Source organism: Triticum aestivum, chromosome 3B (assembly GCF_018294505.1).
Source record: "Triticum aestivum cultivar Chinese Spring chromosome 3B, IWGSC CS RefSeq v2.1, whole genome shotgun sequence".
NCBI lineage: Eukaryota > Viridiplantae > Streptophyta > Magnoliopsida > Poales > Poaceae > Triticum > Triticum aestivum.
Genome location: NC_057801.1, coordinates 21473554 through 21494867, shown reverse-complemented (window position 1 = coordinate 21494867; position 21314 = coordinate 21473554). Strand labels below are relative to the sequence as shown.

Genomic DNA, 21314 nt, shown 5'->3' with positions numbered 1-21314 from the left:
GTACATATTGGAAGAAGCGTTGTAGGGTGGGGGAGGTGTCGGATTTGGAGCGCAACGGAAAAGACCATGAATAATGTGAGAAATCATCCAAGATAATAAGGTAATATTGAAAACCAGAAAAACTAGCAACCGGTGAAGTCCACAAATCACAGTGAATTATTTGAAAGGGGCCGGTGGTACATGTTCTAGAGGAAGGGAAAGGGAGACGGGGTTGCCGACCAAGCTGGCAAGATGAGCATACAGGGGCCGGTTTATTACAAAGTTGAATAAAATCACGAGAAAGACGTGAGAGAGTAGCGTGGCCGGGGTGACCAAGCCGTTTGTGCCAGGTATCGCCGTCGACCGCAACGGAGAGAGCCATCGTGGTGTGCTCCGAATCACCATGGAAGGGGTAGAGTGGACCTGGGCTATTGGAGCGCATGAGAACCGTCCTGCTGGCGAGATCCTTCACATCAAAGCCGAAAGGGTCAAATTCGACGGAACACCAATTTTCAGTAGTAAATTTATGAACCCCAATAAGGTTGGTGATGATGGATGGTGATACAAGAACATCATTAAGGGTAAAGTCTGTGGGTGAGAGAGTAGTGGATCCAGATGCAACAATAGGGAGCTGATGGCCATTACCAACGGTGATGCTAGAAGAATTAAGCCGTGAAGGAGAGTGACAGATGGAGAGGTTACCTTGCTGACCTGTGACGTGTGAAGAGGCGCCTGAATCCATTATCCAGTCGGTGGCGCTGTTGGGGTGTTGGGTCGCGACGTTGCTGTAGGCCTGGTGAAACAAGGCCTGCTGATCCCAGCTAGAGGGCCCCGGCAGCAGTGTTGGAGCAGCAGGAAAGGGCGCCGGCGTGGGGTAGTTTGCCGATCCAGGAGTCGCATACGGGGCAGCAGCAAAGGGCCCGAGCGTGGTGTAGGACCCCGATCCAGGGGCAGGTGCAGCAGCAGGGAAGGGCGTCGGGCCGGAGTACATAACCGGATACGCCTGCGTGGGAGCGGCGGTACGAGGGCCGAGCACACCAGCGGCGTTCGGTGGCACCCACGCCGGGCGAGGTAGAGCCGCCCCATAGGGCGCAAAATAGCCCATCCATGGAGTGATGGCAGCAGGCTGGGGCGGTGCACGCCCGCTGTCGCCGCGACCGCGCCCTCGGCCGCGGCCACGCCCGTAGCCGCCGGTGCCTTGCCCACCGCCGCCTTGGCCGCCGCCACCTTGGCCTCCTCCACCGGGGCCAGCAGAGCCCTGGCTGCCGCCGGGCACGGAACCAGCAGAGGAATCAGGGCCGCCATGTCCAGAGGAGTCGCCGGGGACGCCGCGAGCACCACCGGAGGGGTTGATGCTGCGAGCACCAGTCGAGGAAGAGGAGTCGCCTAGTCCACCATGGATGACAAGGGCCGAGGTGCCCTCAAGCAGGGCCCATTGCTGCATCTTCTCCTCGGCCGCAGAGAGCCGAGAGACGGCGGTCTCGAAGTCGGGGAGGGGCACCGTGTCGCCGATGTTGTCGCCGATGGCGTGGAACGGCTTGGCAAGGCCATGAAGAAGCTGCGTGGTGAGATCATCATCGGACAGGCGCTTACCACAGTCGCCGATGGCGGTGGCGAGGGTCTTAAGTTGGCGAGTGTACTCGGCGATGGACATGTCGCCCTGCTGTTGGTTGTTGAACTGCCGACGGAGATGGATCCCGCGAGAGGCGCGGTTGGCGAGGAAGTAGCGCTCGATGCGCGTCCAGACGTCGAGGGCGGTGGCGTCATCGGGCATGACGACGTCGAGGAGGGTGTCGACGACAGTGGCATGAAACCACAGGAGGACGGAGATGTCCGCCCGGCGCCATTCGGGATCGGTGGTGTCGCGGTTGGCGCTCTCGTCGATGTGAGCGAGCCCATTATACTTGGCGGCGACAGACCGGAAGATCGTCCTCCAGCGGTGGTAATTGTTTTGGGCAGGGTCAAGAAAGAAGCGGATGTAGGAGGAGATGTTGCAGTTGTGAACTGTGAGGGGAGGGAGAGAAACCATGGGAGGGGCGAAGGAAGTGATGGCGCCGGCGGCAGTGGAGTGAAGCGCCGGCGAGGTGTCGTAGGAGGCGGGAGGGAGGGTAGGCGAAGACATTGCCGGCGCGGTGCTAGCCGCTGTGCCGGACATGGCTCTGATTACCAAGATAGATGGGTCAACTCTCTCGTATATCTCTTGTATTACATCTGATCTGAACTGTTACATAAGTAGAAGAGAGAGGGAGAGAGCGCAGCGGTAGCAGGGGCACACGCAGGTGCATGCAGTCCGTAACAGAAGGGATAGCAGGGGCACACGCAGGTGCATGCAGTCCGTAACAGAAGGACGTGCCTACAGACTAGGGAGAGGTCGTTACATCAAGTGTACACGTACGGTGTTTAACACAGGGAGCCACATACGCTATGGGCGTGTTTGCTTGGCATACTACAGTTGGCACACTTTGCCGCATGAAAAGTTAAACAAGCTTGACTAAGTTAGTCCCTTGTTTGTTTTGCGACTATAGTTTTGGTAAGATTCATTTCTTTCAGTCGACACCCCACATGTTATTTGTTAAACATGTCATGTTACATACATGAGATATGGTGGACTTGGCCTTCCGGTTAAGAGTTGTTAGGGAGTTTTTATCTTGTTATTTTTCCTTCTAGTTCTCTCCCTTATCTAAATGTATCTCTCCTGGTTGTTTCAACAACCGAATCCTGTATGCGTCATGCGAGGGCTGGCCTCCCCTAATCAATATATATCACGCGGGCTTCCATGTAAAGTTGAGACGCTTCATGATACTTTGACATTATTAACTTCGGTCGGTCGCTTCGCTAGCAACGCGAGCACTGCGGGGCCACGGGTGCCACGCGACCTGTCCAGCCCAGCCGTACCCTTTTGCTTCTTATCCTCTTCTGCTTTTACAAGTCAGCTCCAATGCCTTCTTCTTCCTCCCAAAACGCATCTCACCTAGAAAAATCACCAAACGCCATGGCCATGGGCGAGCTGCTGTGATTTGCTTCCAGCTCGACGCGCCACACCCAGCGACAAGTCAGGGCCCACGGGGGCCGGCAGCGCCGCGGGTGGTCCTCTTTTTTTTCTCCAAGCGTGCGCGGGAAGAGAGGAAGACGATGCACCTACCCTCGCGCTAATCAGGGCCCATAATACGCGCTAGATCGAACACTCGGCAGCCGACCGGCCAAAATCTTCGGCTGGTGCGCCGGCGCCTAGCGGTGCCCTTTCATGGATCAATTGAATGAAAGCCACACACTCGGCCTCGAATACATTGCCATGTTAATGTCCTGCATATACCCTGGAGATGCAGAGAAATGCCGAGATGGTGGGGGAGGTGGAGTATATCCAAAATTGAAGAGGAAGAATAGATCGTGCAAGTACAAGACCGAGAAAGATATTTGTTTGTGCTAAGCTTGGGTTAACATCTCGCTTGATGCCACAGTTGGCACCCACGTAACAAATGAAAATTTTGGGGGAAGAATCGAGTAGTTATACAACAGCCATGTGTCCATTCCCTCCAACCACACATTTGGGCCTCTCACTCATAGTTGGACAGTGATCCAAGGCCAATGCAACCAATGGGCCTAATGTGTTGAGCAAGTCAACCTGGCACCGCCAGAATTGGAATCCTCAAGCACGAGTATGAGCCCATCATTCGAGCTCTTTACAAGGAGTGGAACAAGAGACACGTGGGCAAAGCCTTTTGTTTGCATCATTGCTACAAAGAGCTTGATAAACATGAGAAGTGGACAAAAAGAAACTATGAGACAACATTGAAGAAGTAAGGGCTCAATACCAATGTTGTTGATGATGATGACTTGGTCGAGAACCTACACACTCCTCATGACCGACTAGACGGAGCAAAATTTACAAAGTGAATCAAGAAGAATGGTGGTGTTGGCGAATACAATGAAGAGTTGACGTTGGTGTTGAAGAATACAAGGAAGAGTTGATGGTGATTGAGGGAGTCCTGGATTAAGGGGTCCTCGGACTGCCGGACTATTAACATGGGCCGGACTGTTGGACTATGAAGATACAAGACCAAAGACTTCTTCCTGTGTCCGGATGGGACTCTCCTTTGCGTCGTTGGCAAGCTTGGCGATCCGGATATGTAGATTCCTTCCTCTATAACCGACTTTGTGTAACCCTAGCCCCCTTCGGTGTCTATATAAACCGGAGGATTTAGCCCGTAGAGGCAACTTGCAATCATAATCATATGTAAGACTTCTAGGGTTTAGCCATTACGATTTCGTGGTTGATCAACTCTTGTAATACTCATATTCATCAAGATCAATCAAGCAGGAAGTAGGGTATTACCTCCATAGAGAGGGCCCGAACCTGGGTAAACATCGTGTCCCCCGTCTCCTGTTACCATCGATCTTAGACGCATAGTTCGGGACCCCCTACCCGAGATCCGCCGGTTTTGACACCAACAGTGATGGTGGAGGTGAAGAGGGCATTGGCGGCTTACGTGGTGGAGGACAAGCTGACTTGTTTCTATGAGATAAAGATGGTGGTGGAGGAGAAGTGAATGGCAGAGGCGGATCCTCTAAGGTTGTGGCGATGTTGGTTGGTGGGTGTCTCGTCAGTGATGGTCAACGGAGCAGATTCCACATTATTATGTGTTGACGGGATGCGGCGGAACGCTGGTTGGTGCAACTCAGCGGTGGCATGGCACGATAAAAATAGGCATTGTTCGGTTTCATAGTGAGGTTGTGCGAGGTGCATCCCTCTTCTCCTCCATTGCTACTATCAAATGTCGCCAAGGCGGTGCATCTAGTGGTGATGGCTACTAGGCGCAGGCATGGGGGACCTGATAACCATTATCAAGACAACCTTGTGGCGGTGATCAAAAGGGACGGGATGTCTTCTTCCCTGCCAGCGATTTCTCCCTTGGCTGCAAGTTCTATGTGAGCAGGACGCTAGAATGGTTGGCGATGAATATCGTGGCAGGCAAAGCAGTTGCATTTTCTCTGGGTGAAAACTTAGAATTTTGACTTATGGCTTTGATCAAGTAGCGTCGGCGCCCGCGCGCCGTGTCCTTGTTGAAGGTGTTGGTTCGAAGATCTTCTTCGAGGTGGTAGCCTTCGTCGGACATCTGGATTCGACAATTTCTTACCGAAGTCCTTGTCATGGAGCACTACGTCCTTTGTCTGCTAGTATGGCGTCAAGGTTTGGTGGTTTGATTTGGGGATACTATCGTGAGGCTTGTCTTATGCGGATGACCTCATGTTTCTCCCCTCTTTGTAAGCCAATTTATTTGGCATTATCAATAACTATAATATATGGCTGTGTGCATCACCTGATGCGGAGGCCGAGGGTGTTCCACTCTTTTCGAAACAAAAATTATGATACGGTGCATTTGAATTGTTTATGTATGCATTCAAATGTGATGATTTTGTTTCAACTAGCACAGTGGCCCGCTCGATACGCGGGCTAGCTCTTATAAATTTCAATAATGAGAACATAATATTTATGTGGTGAAAGAGCATGTGTGGTACAAAATAAAAGGTAATTTCTAATTTTTTTTACAGTAAAATGATATGTACGGTTGAAACGAAAATGAAGAACAATTATAATGAAGGAATAGTGCTCTAAATTTTGGTTAACTTGTACACGTCTAAAAGGGCAACAACATGACTCTTTTCTTCTTTGAAACCTATCCAGTTAAAGGAACTTCCAGATAATTAAACAAAAATATAAAGCAGAGCAACATATGTTTTACCGTAGCATATACATTGCCAGTTTTGTAGTTGAATCGTGTGATTCCTAGAATTTCTCTTTTTCTTAATAGAGTCAGTGCACCTTTAATTCTCCAGATTTCATTTAGAAAATAACTACTACTACCCGGAGATCTTGAACTCGTAATTGCAGCCAACTGAATCCAAATATTTATATAATCCTTAGTAAACCTTCAAATACGGTGGGAGACAAACAGATCATCTCATTCCTTCTCTTCACATAGTTATCATTATTATTGTACGTCTGATCATCTTAAATATATAGTAATTATTTAGCAAGTCACACCTTCATGACATGTTCATCCAAGTAACCATACGTTGTCCCTGGCGGCTGGAACCCTAGCCGCCGCTAGGAGAGCCCAATCTTCCAGCGCCGTCCTCCGGTGGCGACCTCGGTCGTCGGTGGTGAGGGGGACCGCCGGATCCACGTGTGTGGATCGTTTTTACTTCCTCGTAGTCTAGATTTTTAGGCTGTTCATCGTCTTTGTTTCGACGGCCACGATGACAGCGCTGAATAAAGATTCTTCGGATCCTTCCTTGACAAGGCTATCGGTCCTATGGTTGGGGATGGATTTGGAAACCAGTCTGTTCAAACAAGGATGGCGTGGCGGCGGCGGCATCCTGGTGGTGGACCTGTGTCCTCGGGCTCCGCCGTTGCGACGACGTTTGCTCCAGCGTCGGCGCGGAGCTTGGGAGGTAGTCCAGGAGCGGATGCAGATTGTGGTTTGCATCAACGACATATGGAAGACGGAACATGTGCTGGATTCGTGGTTCGTGGATGGTAGGTATGGTTTTCTTTGGCGACGTCTTAGTCACGGTGGGGTGTCAGATCTGGAGTTTCATGGCGTGTCCGGGGTGTTGTCCCGGTCTGATTCGTTCAACGGTAAGGGCTTCACTTTTGGTGAGCCACCTTGGAGGTCCGCAAAGCTGCATATCAGCGATGGAGCCGCGTCGAGCTCGGGTGAGGAGGTGATCCATCATTATTTTATTCGGTGGCTGCTGTCGTGGTGCCGGAGGCAGGTGATGGGCGTCGGGGTCAAACTCAGAGATGTTCTGCTATCTTTTCAGTTTTGTCATGTCGGTCCTTACGTGACATGTATTTTAATCTTTATGATATGAATGAGACACGTATTACCATGCAAAAAAAAAGAAGTAAACATACGTTTTGTTATTCTGCTGGGAGCAACTCAATCCTCCACGTGCAGATCAGGTTTCTTGTCGTCATGCTTCTGCTTTACTTGGTCTTCCCCTCCCATAGAAGTTCCTGACAAAAACAGAACTTACTATGCGTTGTCTGCGGTCTGCTCCTACTTTTGAAGTGGCACAGTTCAAATCTTGCATCCATGCAGGAGGAAACCATGCAGTGATCGGCTGAATGCGAGAGCGACTACGGCTGCGTGCGTGAGGGTAGGAGAGTGCACCGTAGCGATGGGATTCTAGCGGCGTCGTGCATGAGGGCAGGAGTCTGTAGCCCAATTGTTTTTGTCTTCTTTCAATGATGGATTGAGTCGCGTAAAGGAAAACTAATGTATGACATGATCACATTTTTTTTCTGCTCTTCCTTTTACTAAGGAGTCAAGGAATTTACAGAAACTAATACGGCATAGGTGATTCCTAGAGACGTGTCAAGGCTAAATTAATGCCAGCCTGGGCTTTCCTATGAGTTATATCCAATCCGTCAATTTTATGTTTTATGTTACCGAGTCCACCAGATTGATGGCCAGTTGTTTCTGATTTTTGTGATAATTTCTAGCTAAATTCTATTTTCTCTAGTTAACCCATCAAGCGCTTTTAATATATAAATAGATTGTTTGACCAAAGGTTTGGAAGAATTTGCAGACCAATTTTTGTGGATACTAAATTATTTGGGATATGCTTCTTGATAAAGGGTGCTTTATTTCTTAAAAAGTTTAAGTATTACTACCGGACTCTACATAACTAAGATGCACACAAGCAAACCAAATCCAGTGTCAGAAAGTAAAAAAGATGAAATACAAATAGTCCTGAAAAGATTGTATGACGTCTAACCCGTGGGAGGTCCAATCCTAAGATCATGTTGTCATCCATGTCAGGTAAAAGTATCCCTACCCGTGTTCTTCAAGCGTCTCGATATAAACAGGTCTCGATTGTCCACGCGTTCTAGAGACGACCATAAACGGGGCGTACCAGTACATCCGTAGAAACCTGCATAAGATAAGTACATTTATCATTAAACACCTTATAATTTCTACATAACCAAAGCGATCAAATAACGGCAAGCGCTCCCACCTGAGAAGAATTCTAAACTTGTGATCTATCCCATGCAACAAGTTGCCAAATTTATTAGCAACACTACATGGATGATACAAGCCAGAAGCTACTTGGATGATTGGCCAAATAAAACGAGCCAATTTGCAATGAAAAATAAATAAGTGTTTTATTGTTTCATCATGATGACAAAAAATATATTGCGCACTTCATGACAATTCCTCTTAAGAAGGTCATCCTTCGTAAGAATGACTCCTCAACGAAGATACCACGCGAAGATTTTATTCTTAGCGACATCTGCATCTTTCAAATCTTTTAGTCCCACAAAATGTTTGACTTTTTCAAATAGTGGATAAGTTTTGTACTTTTAAGATAGGGAATCTGCTAGTGATGCTCTTAGCGAAGAAATCAGCTCATGCCCCCCCCCCCCAAAAAAACCTTTGCAAAGTTATCAATGTAAGTGGTTTTTTAATGATGGCAGAAAATACATCTTTCAACGTTCCCTGAACAATCGCCACAACTGCAGCAGATATTGGGGCTGACTAGTAGGAGATCAGCACCAAAGGTGCGATCATGTGATCCATCAGTCTGCACCATCGGATGAATATTCAATGGCCACTGGTAGAAAAAGAGGCTTCCGTCCAGCCCCATTAGTCGCGAAACTGTAGGAACTGCGACTAATGAAGTCTTTAGTCGCGGTTCGGCAGACGAACCGCGACCAAAGGCCTGGGCCCTGGGCGCTCGGTGGCCAGCTGGTGCACGTGAGGGGCTTTAGTCGCGGTTGGCCAGGCCAACCGCGACTAAAGGTGCCCAAAGGCCTTTAGTCGCGGTTGGCCAGGCCAACCGCGACTAAAGCTCCTCCCCTATATATACCAGTTCAGCACGCTCACTTAGCCATTTGGTGCCACTTCTCTTCACAAGCTTCACAAGGGGGTGTAGGTTTGCTTTTGGTTCCTCTTATGCACACAAGCTGTTTGATGAAATGCCCCAAGAGGGTGAAACAAACATGATATGAAGTGTTGGAGCCACACTTGAGGTTCCTCATTTATTTTTTCCTCCTCGATCGCGGTTAGCAACTTGAACCTTTCATGCACGTGTGTCATTGATAAAATATGCATGTGTGTTGTTCATTGTTTAATTTCTATTGTTTATAGCTAGTTAGTTTAACAAATGCATGATGGTTAATTATATATTTTATATTATAATAATGCAGATGAATCGGCAATGGATGTACGGTAATCGACTCTCCCGTGAGTTCACTACGGGTTTGAAAGATTTCCTCGTAGTGGCTAATGCGAACAAGCAGAAGGGTTTTGTTATCTGTCCATGTGTTGACTGTAAGAATCAGAAGGGTTACTCTTCCTCAAGAGAAGTTCACCTGCACCTGCTTCGGCATGGTTTCATGCCAAGCTATAATTGTTGGACCAAGCATGGAGAAAGAGGGGTTATAATGGAAGAAGATGAAGAAGGGGATGATTTCATCGATGAAAGCTATCTTGCTCATTTCGGTGATACTTTCATGGAGGATGCTGAAGGTGAAGGGGAAGGTGAAGGGGAAGGTGAAGGTGAAGAAGAGGCACGTGATGAGACCGTTGATGATCTTCGTCGGACCATTGCTGATGCACGGAGACGCTGCGAAACTGAAAAGGAGAGGGAGAATTTGGATCGCATGTTAGAGGATCACAGAAAGTCGTTGTACCCCGAATGCGATGATGGTCTGAAAAAGCTGGGCTGCACACTGGATTTGCTGAAATGGAAGGCACAGGCAGGTGTAGCTGACTCGGCATTTGAAAACTTGCTGAAAATGTTGAAGTATATGTTTCCAAAGAATAACGAGTTGCCCGCCAGTACGTACGAAGCAAAGAAGGTTGTCTGCCCTCTAGGTTTAGAGGTTCTGAAGATACATGCATACATCAACGACTGCATCCTCTACCGTGGTGAATACGAGAATTTGAATGAATGCCCGGAGTGATTTAGTCATACTCCTGCCTAGGCGTATAATATGCATACTCGTAGTCTTCATAGCCGCCGCCGTTGTACTGGTAGTCGTCGCCTTCTAAGTTGCCGCTGTCGTCGTCGCTGCTGTCGTCGCTGTCGTACTCCTGCCTAGGCGTATAAAATTTTGAATTGAATTAGTTTTATTTTTCTGAATTTTTTGATATATTATTTGTATTTTTAACATTTTGAATTGAATTAGTTTTATTTTTCTTAATTTTTTGATATATTATTTGTATTTTTAGAATTTTGAATTGAATTAGTTTTATTTTTCTGAATTTTTTGATATAATATTTGTGTTTTTAACATATTGAATTGAATTAGTTTTATTTTTCTGAATTTTTTGATATATTATTTGTATTTTTAACATTTTGAATTGAATTAGTTTTATTTTTCTTAATTTTTTGATATATTATTTGTATTTTTAGAATTTTGAATTGAATTAGTTTTATTTTTCTGAATTTTTTGATATAATATTTGTGTTTTTAACATATTGAATTGAATTAGTTTTATTTTTCTGAATTTTTTTTATATATTATTTGTATTTTTAAGATTTTGAAAAAGAAAAAGTATTTTGAAAAATACCTTTAGTCGCGGTTGGCCTGGCCAACCGCGACTAAAGGTCGTTGCGCGCGGGAACGCAAAAACCCGCCAAAAAACCCTTTAGTCGCGGTTGGTCTGGCCAACCGCGACTAAAGGTTACCCTTTAGTCGCGGGTCGCCTCCCCAACCGCGACTAAAGGGGGGGGCTATAAATACAAGGGCCCGAACCCTTTCTCGTCTTCTCCGATTCAACACCGCGTCGAAGGCCTGCCGCCGTCGCCCTCGCCCTCGACGCCGCCCGCCGTCGCCCTCGCCCTCGACGCCGCCCGCCGTCGCCCTCGACGCCGCCCGCCGTCGCCCTCGACGCCGCCCGCCGTCGCCCTCGCCCTCGACGCCGCCCGCCGTCGCCCTCGACGCCGCCCGCCGTCGCCCGCCGTATGTTTGCACACCGCGCCCCGCCCCGGCCCACGCGCGCCGCCCCCTCTCTCCACACGTACGGCGCCGCCGGCCGTCACCGGCCTCCCTCGCCCACCGCGCGCGCGCCGCCTCGCTCGCCCGCCCTCAACGCCGCCGGCCGGCCTCGGTACTGCCGCGCGCGCACGGGCCACCAGTCTCAGACAGAGAGCGAGATCGTGGAGAGAGAGAGGGGCGCCGCGGGCCACCGGAATTTTTTCTTTTTTTTCTTTTTTTGTTCTTTTTAATTTTAACTAGTTAATTAGTTTAACAAAAACGGTAAAATAACTTAAAACTTGATAATTAACAAAAAAACCGTAAAATTTGATAATTAACAAAAAAACGTATATAAAACTTGATAATTAACAACAAAAAAAGTAAAACTTGATAATCAATATATACAACGACCCCGCGCGTCAATGTACAACGATCCCGCTTTAAAAAAATGTACACGACCCCGCGCATATACGGAGAGGGGGCGGCGAGGGGGGCGGCGATGCGCGCGGTGTTTTTTTTGGGATCGAGAGGGGGCGGCGAGGGTTATACATGTATGTAGTACCGTAGAATATGTGAAACTCCTTCAAAATTAAAATAAAGCACAGAAGAAATAAAACAATACAAATTAAACAGAAAACAGGTTTAGGGGGGGGGGCTAAAACCCTAAACCTACGGCGGCCTTTAGTCGCGGTTGGCCAGAAGAACCGCGACTAAAGGTCCTCCGCCCCGACGGCCGCCTGGCGCCCACGTGGACGGGCCTTTAGTCGCGGTTCTTAAGCAACCGCGACTAAAGGGGGGCCTTTAGTCGCGCCTATTTGGTCGCGGTTGCGCAACCGCGACTAATGGCAGTTGCGAACCGCGACCAAAGGCCCTTTTTCCACCAGTGGGCACGGATAAAGGATTCCTGGACATGATAGGACATGTTGAGCTTTTAGAGTTTAGTGCAGTTGATATCACTTCCTCCCTTGTTTTTTGTTATATCTGTATCCCTTTTAACCAAATAAAAAACTGCACATGACAAAACACAGAAGTAGTGCATATACGCCACTGCAAATTCTTTTTGTTTTCATAGTTATTAATTTTGAGAACTATTTTGCTTTTCAAAACAGTGTCATGGATCCCTGTATTCGGTACATAAATAGCGATCCTTATAGTGCATGCAGACAAAATATATGTTATAAAAAAATAAATGTCTATCTCCACTTTTGATATACATTATTGTTTGTTCAATACTGCACAAACACCAACGCCAAAGGATTGTATCCCTCTGCCTGGAAAAAATATTGTATTCCTCAAGAACATGTTCTACAGATTCCACTGAAAATGTGCAAAAGAGAAGATCTCACTAAATAGTATAGTAGAAAGATTCTATTTTTTCTTGCGCAGAGATTTATTGGACAGAAAAGAAAAGATTTCACAGGAAACCATGTACAGCAAAACAAGATTGCTCGCTTGCATAAATTAGTAGAATAAGTTGTGTATCAAAGACAGGAGTTTACTACATAAAGTACGTCGTTGAAGCACTGGATCTTGCAAAGAAAGCACGATGCGACCGGGCGGTCGCCGGGAACGAGACCGTACAATCAGATCTGACAACGGTGTACTTTGTGACGCTGGAATCCAATGGCACTTCTCATAGTGGCAGAAGATTTAGTCGGCACAGTTGGCTACACATGTCCTGATATCCAGGCCAGGAGGCCTGGTCGGCGGAGGGCCGGCGTCCGCAATGAGGCCAACAAAACTGGAGAGGAAGAGGATTAGGAGATGTGGTGGCTGAGGGGGAGCTCGGCTTGCAATATGGGGTACAAGATCGGGGTTTGTGTAAAAGATCTCCACCGGTCTTGCTGCTCCAACCTGGACCAGGGGATATCTATCTAATGGACCAGACCAATGGATCGCACTATCACACCTAAGGTACCCAGTCGCCACCACGTTTACGATGGTTAATTTGGTCTGAAGAAAAAAGTGACAAACTGTCCACAACGAAATGCACAGTTATAGCTATGTAGGAGAACTAGCAGTGATTTTGAAAATGAAAGATCAATTACCACGTGAGGCATGTGGTAAGCAATCGAAACTATTTATGGAAATGAAAGATGAGTTGTGTCCATATAATAATTCAAAGCTTTGTTGGGGATCCATCCAAGTTCATATGGATTTTCCCACGGGACCGTTCTTGGCAGCATCAAGATCATTATGTGTCAGTGTCATTTCCATTGCAGTGACCACAAACCAGGAATTCAGTCTGATCATGCACCAAAAAAATGTCATTTTCTCGACCAGTTCGCAAAAAGATGGACTATTGCATGTTACAATTTAATGCCGAATCCGCTGCAGTTGAACGTTCAACTTGGACCAAAAAAAATTCTCAACCGAGGTGGATACTCTGTTTGCGTTTGCGTTTGCGTGTAAACAGAAATTCCATCGTGGTATTCACAGCCGCTTCGTGGTTTGGTTCATGTCCTCACTTCTCGCCCGGCATCCTGCTTTGACATCTGGCCGGCCTTTTCCGCGTGTACCGTGTTGAGCTCCCGTACCACGGATCCTGCTTTTGACCGCGACTTCAGCATCAATGACACACGAATGCCATGCGAGCAACCTGACGTGCGGCGGCCGTGGTACAGCTTCAGCACCCTCAACGCCAGCACCGTGTGCTTCTTTAGCACTTTACTGTCGGACGGCCTCTCTCCGTCCACATTGGCTCCGACTCCATGTAACTTTCCAGGCCCGTAGCGGAAGTTGGTCCTGGCATCGTTGGAGATAGCCTATGTCGCCATCGACTTTGCTGGAGGCAGGGATGACGCGCTGATCCCGCACTCCGTCGCAGAGGCGCTGTAGCCCAGCCACCCACGTGACGAGGCGGCCACTGTAGCGTTGCTAATCATTGTGGTCACGAGGGAACCACAACATCGCCCGTCCACTGTGCCAGCGGCCCTGCTGCCGCGGTATCCAAAGCTGCTGCATCAATTGTGCATTTGTCTTCCTCCAATATCCCACATATGAACAGAAAGAGAAGAAAGTAAGCACTAAGCAATGCATGATCTGATATCGCAAGTGCACAGTTCATGTTATCTTCTGGCAACTAATGCTGATAGGTTTGGTATAACAAAGGAGGTACTGTTGTTTGAATGGTGCGAGGGCTATTCAGGCTATATATAGCCGCCATCCGTCTCATTTCCATGACTCCATGCATAACTGTTTCTTCACTCCCACAAAACTCATGACGATTATATACGGGAAAAGGCGCGTCGGAGCATGTTGTATGAGCTAGGGATCATGCAGCATAGGGAGTTGAAAGCTCCATGCCAAAGTTTCCTGTTACAATATTTGCATTAGACTTGCTAAAGTTTTGACGCATGCCTCTCTTTGTGATGAAATCCTGGATTCCTTTCGTTAGAATAAAACTAACATGAATCGTGTAAACTTGTGGACGATCGATCATGTGAACTGTGTTGTGTGCGTCGCTGGCAGGGTGGATTCGCTAGAAAAAATGGTTCCCTAGGTTAGCGATTTGGTGCAGTCGCTGAGTCGCTGTACATGCGTCCACGATTGCCACCGTGAGCGCTCGATTCTTTCTTCTCCCGATCTGAATCTAGGTCTTCTAATTCTTCTGGGTACACCATAATCTGTATGTAGTCTTCTAATTCTTCTGCCATATGCGCCCTGGCCATCCAAAATTACAAACACTCCTCTCTTGTCAAGGTCTTGCGGTCAAAAGTCCTCATGGCGATTGACTTGGATAGGGTCAGGTCCTTCTGATGTGGTGGAAATTGCAAACAATGATTGTATGAACACTTTCCGTGAGTAATACAAGTTCTTTACCCCGCAAAAAAAAAAGTCTCATGGCGATGGTTCTATCTAGGTTTCCTCTATACATATATTGTTGGGAGTACCTAGAACTCATCTAGATGAGATATAATTTGGTCTCATTCACTTTGAAAACAAGAACATATACAACCCACGTCAGCACACACGCATCTTATAGCATCACATTCAATGGCTATAAAAGGTGAATGAGACCAAATTATATCTCATCTAGATGAGTTCTAGCAAAACAGTATATTGTTTACTTTTTCAATATTTATATTAAGGGGGTCCCAATTTAATTTTCGCCCCGGGCCCCCAAAATCTCACGACCGGCTTCAAAGACCTCTACATGGCTTTCTATTGAAAACAATTCTTTCCACTCGAAATCAATCTACATGGCTTGCGTGTTTTGAACATGTATGCACCATCTCCTCAACAGGGTTGTAACAGCACCATATATATACTATTTCCCTGGTAAATGTGGTAGCAATTATTAGAGGAGCCTTGACTTAAAGTGATTCAAAGCACTGATCATCTAGCATGAATCCCATGAATCTGAAGCACTGATCAGCTAGCGTAAACAGAAGTTTACTTTGTCGCATACGGCTAGGTGTTAGTTGGATCTCGTTGCCATGCTTGTTACGCATTATCTTTGTGATGCAGGCGGTGATGCTGTCAGCACTGGGCGCGACATATAAGGTACCGCCATCCTCCGCCGGTGGCCACCAATCATAGAGGGTGGTGCTCCTGACCTAGAAACGTGAATATTGCTGCCAATCCATGTCGACGTTGCTCGAGCCAAGTTGGCACCTGAACTTGCGCCCCTTCTCTGTGGTGGCGGTGCATCATAGAGGGTGGAGCAGAGATCACTCCGGTGCATCGACAGGTTCAAGGAATGGATGAGAGTGAGCGTGACCGACATTGCCGAGCCCCAAAAGAATTCACAGGCCGGCGGAATGCTGCGGAACTATGCATTTGTCTTCCTCCAATATTCCACATACGGAGATGGGAACAAGCCACTATAACCTTGGCGTTCTTGCTCAATTCGTGTTTTCTGGCAACACATGCTAGAGGTTTTAGGGTATATGTTATATACTTATATAGTAACAAGTAGTACTGTTTGCTTAGTCATGCGAGAGCTATTCGCAACGTCCATCTCATATGCATGACTGAATGCATACTTAATTGTTCGTTCAGTCACGCAAAACGCGTGACGAGGATCAACCATTGTGTGGCTACACTGGCCATGTACGTTTCCCTAATGTACTCTTCCCAATGTTAGAAAGATTAGCTAGTAATAGTGATGCCTATTGTACGACTCTATTTGTTGCTGAATTTGTGCTTTTGTACCTCATAATGAATTAATTTTTGAACTTGGAACCTCAAGTGTTAAACTGCTAATAGAGCACCGCTTATTGGCCTACTCCATATTTTGATAATTATTTCATAACTTCAAAACACAGTTTTCATCGTTTTCCACCGTTACTTGTGTTGGTGCTGTATCTCTCAGGCCCATCTTCTCTCACACAACTCTTGTGGTTTCTCTCTTATCTCATGAACACACAACATGGAAGGAACGCACAGGTAGACACACGCACTGGGGACGTCAACAACCAGCAGCTTTAACGATGCACTAGTGGCTGGGGCGCCACCTGGTGGCGCCTCTTGAGGCAAGATTGTGCGTGCTAATCAAGCTGCCGCATTTGTTAACATGATTATATGACATTAGGCTTAGTTTAGTAAGAAGACAAACAAGCCAAATGATATGGCAAAAGAAATGCGTTACAGGCAATGCACATATACAAATGCATCTTCCTGCTGGGAAAAATAAGACAGCATTACAAAAATGCATAACGGACAGTGCACATGTATAAGAGAGCTTTCTCTACAGCCACCAGCAATGCCACTGTCGCAAAGAACACCAAACTCCGCCTGTGATGCGAGATTGTGTTAAGTACATGAGCTGAACCTTTGTCTATAACAGAATAATTGTCCACTTCAAAAAGTACAAATTGTCACTCTGAATCCTACCAATAATCTGTACGTGCTACTTTTTTCACAATGAATAGCTTACTAACTGATTAGCTGCCCATCATTCATAATAATGTGTACATCTCTCGAGGGAGTTCTTCGTCATTTCTCTTCTACTTTCGGAAGTGTCTGGGCAGACAGTACACAGAAATATCTGTCAATAATCTGAAATCTAGAACCAAATCAAACATCAGAAGGAAGCCGCCGTTCATGGTGCCAAAGTCTCGGCTCGATTAACCAACAATGTTTGAAGCAAAGACCTAATATTGGGCATGCTGAAACTTTTAATGGAGGGAGTAAGAAAGTTCCCGCCTAACCCGACTAATGTATCGGTCAGTGCAAGAGAACTAATTGAAAGGAGAGACTGATCTGATGACAGAACGCTATGCTGATGAAATACAACTGTAACTGAATATGCATGACAAAAGGTAAACATGCCATGATTCAAGGGCACAGAAATCAAATTAAGAGTTGATAATGGTTGTATGGAGTACTTGATTATAATCATTTCTGGCCCTGAGAAGAGAACAAGTATGTGCAAGTACAGCTAGAACAAAAATCGATGGAGGATATCTAACCTTTGTATTTATATGCCCTGTAGAAGTCTGAATTGGATTGTCAATTACTCTTGCTTGATTCATAGACAAGTCCCAAAGCTTGAACGAGTTGTCAGTGAACCAGATACTATGGTCGATGCATCTACATACTCGACATAGCTTACAGTTTTTGTGTGGCCAATAACGAGCTCGTATGCCGAAATTCATTGTGCATTAAAAAGTGTAAAAGGCGAGGCAGATTGACAGTAAAACGTATACATACACAGCAGTACCAACGTGAAGAGGAGAGACATTAGGAAGGTGTGTGACAGCGTGAGGTAGATTCACAAGTGTAAGTATTTTCTCATGTAAACTCTAATCAGTACTACAACTAAGACATCGAGTCATCTGAATATAAAAATAATTTTCCAAAACATTTGAAGATTCAAACATTTTAGGCTACACTAACGCATCGAGCACTGTACATATACCAAGATAAAAGGGGGCACTCTACTCTAGACAAACATTTCTAATCCTTTGAAATGCTTGCATGTTCTAGTGCACCTCTGAAATGACACCAAAGGAATAGGAAACAGAAGAACAATGATTACCAAATAACCTCAAAGCTCGCATGTGATGAATGGGTGACTCAATCCGCCGAATAGGCAGCGACGGAGTCAATGCCTGCAAGCTAGTGAGGAGCACCAGCAAACCACTGTGAGAAAAAGAAGGGAAAAACAAGCAGTGGAAGGAAACAAGTTACATAATGTCCACCCTACCTAAGCAATACACCTAAGTTTAGTAATCAAGACATTCACTTACAACAAAGGCCATTCAACAGCTCCAAAAGTCACAAGCCAGAACAAAAGGATGTCAGGTAAGAAATCGTATAACATCCAATTTACTATTACCAATTTCCTTCTTCTTTCTTGTGATGAAATTCACCCAATTCAAGAGATTGCGAACTAATCTCACCAAGCCCATGACTCAAAGTTACCAATCCATTTATACTTTTTTGTGAGAGGCGTGTTTTAAATAGTTGGCATCCATCTTTTTGAATTCAATATTGCCATCTAACCTTCCGTGGTCAGACATGATATACAAGCTGAAAGTGAAATAGTTTTGCACTTGGATCGTCTAGTAGTCTTAATCAGATTTTACCTACAAGAGGAGTCATCAGTAAGATAGGAGTTGCCAACAATCATTAATACATACTCCCTCCTTAAAGAAATATAAGCCCTCCGTAAAGAAATATAAGAGGGAGTAATCACTGACTACGTACCTACAAATTTGACTTCTGAATTCTGATATGTCTTTAAGGCACACATATATCTTCAACCGAAGCAAAACCACATACATATACAGATGTATCTTAGTAAGAACCATCCATCTCCAACTACATCATCAACTGTATCCTGAGATAAATCATCAACTCTGGTCAGAACAAAAGGTCCCGATGTATAGCCTATCTAAATTGATATAAGATCAAACTAAATAAATCTGTGCAAAAATCAAACACTAATCATACTCCACTCAGAGATAATCACATAGCCGAACAAGCGCCCCTTCCGCGTAGCTTAATGGGTTTGATAGCCGAGTATCGGAATATGAGATTCATTGGCAGAGTATGAACCACAAAAAATATTTAGAACTGACAAAAGAAAGGGGATAATATTGCATAATTTTCACCTTTTAAGAGTGCGACCTCATTACAGACATGAACTTTACACGAATTAAAAAGGATTGGTTTCTTTGCTTTAGTTCATCCCCTGTAGAAATATAATGATACATCTACTAATAAATCTAATGGTTCCAATAAATTGTTTTTTTCTGGTTGACAACATGGAAAGTCGTGTCTGAACTACAACTATAAGGAAATTGATTAAAAGGTGAACAATCATCTACAAAAACATGCATCTATACAGTGCAGAACTGAATGTGTTGTTGCATCTACTATGTAAACTAATATAAGACATTTTAGATTACTAAACAGTGATCTAAAGTGTCTTATAATAGTCTACCGAGGGAGTACAATTTATCTGTTCTTTCACATAAAACAAGCCCGTGCAACGCACGGGTTGACGACTAGTTGTAATTAACTAACTAGCACTAAAAATAGCCTAGGGTTCATACTAACTAGCACTAAATAGGTAGGGTTCATACTAAGCAGAGAAGAGGGATCAGAAGGGGAGAGTGCTTACAGAGGGCGGGGAGAGAGATGGGGTCGAGGGAGACGGCGGCACCGAGGCGCGGCGAGGCGGGGTCGGGGGAGACGGTAGCGAGGCAGGGTCGGGGGAGACGGCGGCGAGGTGGGTCGAGGGAGACGGCAGCGGAGAGCGAGGGCAGGGGCTCCGGCAAGGTCGAGGTCGAGGAGGAGGAGGCACAGGCGCGCGACGACGTCGAGGGGCAGACTCCGACGGAGAGCGAGGGCAGGGCCTCCGGCGAGGGCGAGGGGAGGGGCTCCGGCAGAGGCGACGAGGGGGAGAAGAGAGAGTGGGGAATTGGGGGAGGAAGCAGAGGAGAGGGAATCAGGCCGTGCGGGGGTTAGGTGAAAATAGCTTTAGCAGTAGCGTGGGGAGGCAAAACGTGTTGCTGCTAAAATCCGTAGTAGTAGCGTTGTTTCTAGAAGGGCGCTACTACTATACCTAGCACGTCGGGAATGGTGTAGCAATTATAGTAGTAGCGCGTTCTGTTCCTGCCGCGCTACTGCTAAGCGGGTAACAGTAGCGCCGTTTTAACCGACGCGCTACTGCTAAGTAGAAGTAACGCCTCATTTTAACAAGCGCTACTGGTAAGATTCTGTGTATAAGGTTTTCCCTAGTAGTCTATGGAGAAAGGAGAACATCAACCTTCCAAACTGGATGCCGCCTCAGCAGACTCAACCGGATCCTCAGTAGACTCCTCCTCATAGTCTAGCTCTGCTATCTCCACTGCGCGAGTCGTCTCCGGCGCGTCAGCTGTCTGTGCCGCCTTGGTGGACTCTAATGGAGGAGGCCCTTCAGCAGAATACTCCTCCGCCTCAGCTGTCTCTGAGGCGTCAGCCATCTCCTCCGTCTCAGCTGTCTCCGGCGTGTCAGCAGGCTCTGCCGCCTAAGCGGGCTCCGGCACGTCAACAGACTCTGCCACCACAGCAACAGCGGAAGAGAGGCGTCGTCGCTCCGGCGGCTAGTAGCACAAGATGCAAGAAATTTAGAGCTGGTCCAAGCCTCAGGGCTCCTCCAAAGTTACCATATGAAAGGATTGACGAGGAAAACAAGGACAACGTGGATGCCGAAGTGCGGGCCATTTTGAATCGAAACGTCCACCTCCGAAGGAAATAATAGATCCGGTGAAAGCGAAGCTCACTCTGGATGCCCTTAAGCGACCACCCCCGCCTCCGTCGCAATCCAATTATGACCGTTGTATTGAAAAGACATACGATGAAGCGTGGCGGTCGGGAAGTAATACCAGTGCTGCAAGACGACGTGGGAAATATATTCCCCAGCTCGGCAAACAGGAGAAGCAATCGTGCCCCCGCTCAAGGTGTGTAGCAATATCGCTAATCATCCGGGGCTAGCGCCCGGTTGCACTCTTGGTGATTATGTGGGCGATGATGTACAGTTTGAAATGGATGAGGTAGTAGAGACCTTTAGATACTAGCACGGGTAGCCTCTCGTCAAACTTGATCAGCTCCCGCATCTACCAACGATGATGCGAAGATTGCATGACTGGTACTTGGAAACCTGCAGCAAGGATGTGACCGGCAGTATGATGGTGGGAATTAAAGATGAGCACGACTTCATTGGAGTCGACCTGATGCCTGTTGAATTTGTGTAATTATTTTAGTTATTCAATCAAGACGCCATCGACCAACAACTCATGACTTGCTATTGTCTGTAAGTATTGCTTCTGTAATTAAGTCTCTAGCTCAGCTCGTTCATTGCACGTATATATAATTATCCTCACTATATTATGCGGATTGAAAATCGAC

At 46.5% G+C, this 21314-nt stretch overlaps 1 protein-coding gene across 2 annotated transcripts; it reads right to left on the bottom strand.

The window, feature by feature from the left end:
• Positions 1–244: 244 nt before the first annotated feature.
• LOC123064432 (keratin, type I cytoskeletal 10-like) lies at positions 245–2348 on the bottom strand. 2 transcript variants are annotated; one of them, XM_044487916.1, is made up of 2 exons: positions 691–2348; positions 245–445 (listed from the first exon to the last, which is right to left on the bottom strand). In XM_044487916.1, exons 1-2 carry the CDS (start codon positions 2132–2134, stop codon positions 408–410), a joined length of 1482 nt encoding a protein of 493 aa, XP_044343851.1. In that variant the 5' UTR covers positions 2135–2348; the 3' UTR covers positions 245–407. The 2 variants fall into 2 exon arrangements, with proteins under 2 accessions (XP_044343851.1, XP_044343849.1); XM_044487914.1 differs by having other exon boundaries at positions 246–445; positions 682–2335.
• Between the last annotated feature and the right edge of the window lie 18966 nt (positions 2349–21314).

Coding starts and splice junctions, on each gene's coding strand:
- LOC123064432 (XM_044487914.1), bottom strand. CDS start 2,134: ATGTCCGGCACAGCGGCTAGCACCGCGCCGGCAATGTCTTCGCCTACC. Junction 446..681: donor ACACGTCACAGGTCAGCAAG/GTAACCTCTCCA, acceptor TTTGATGTGAAG/GATCTCGCCAGCAGGACGGT.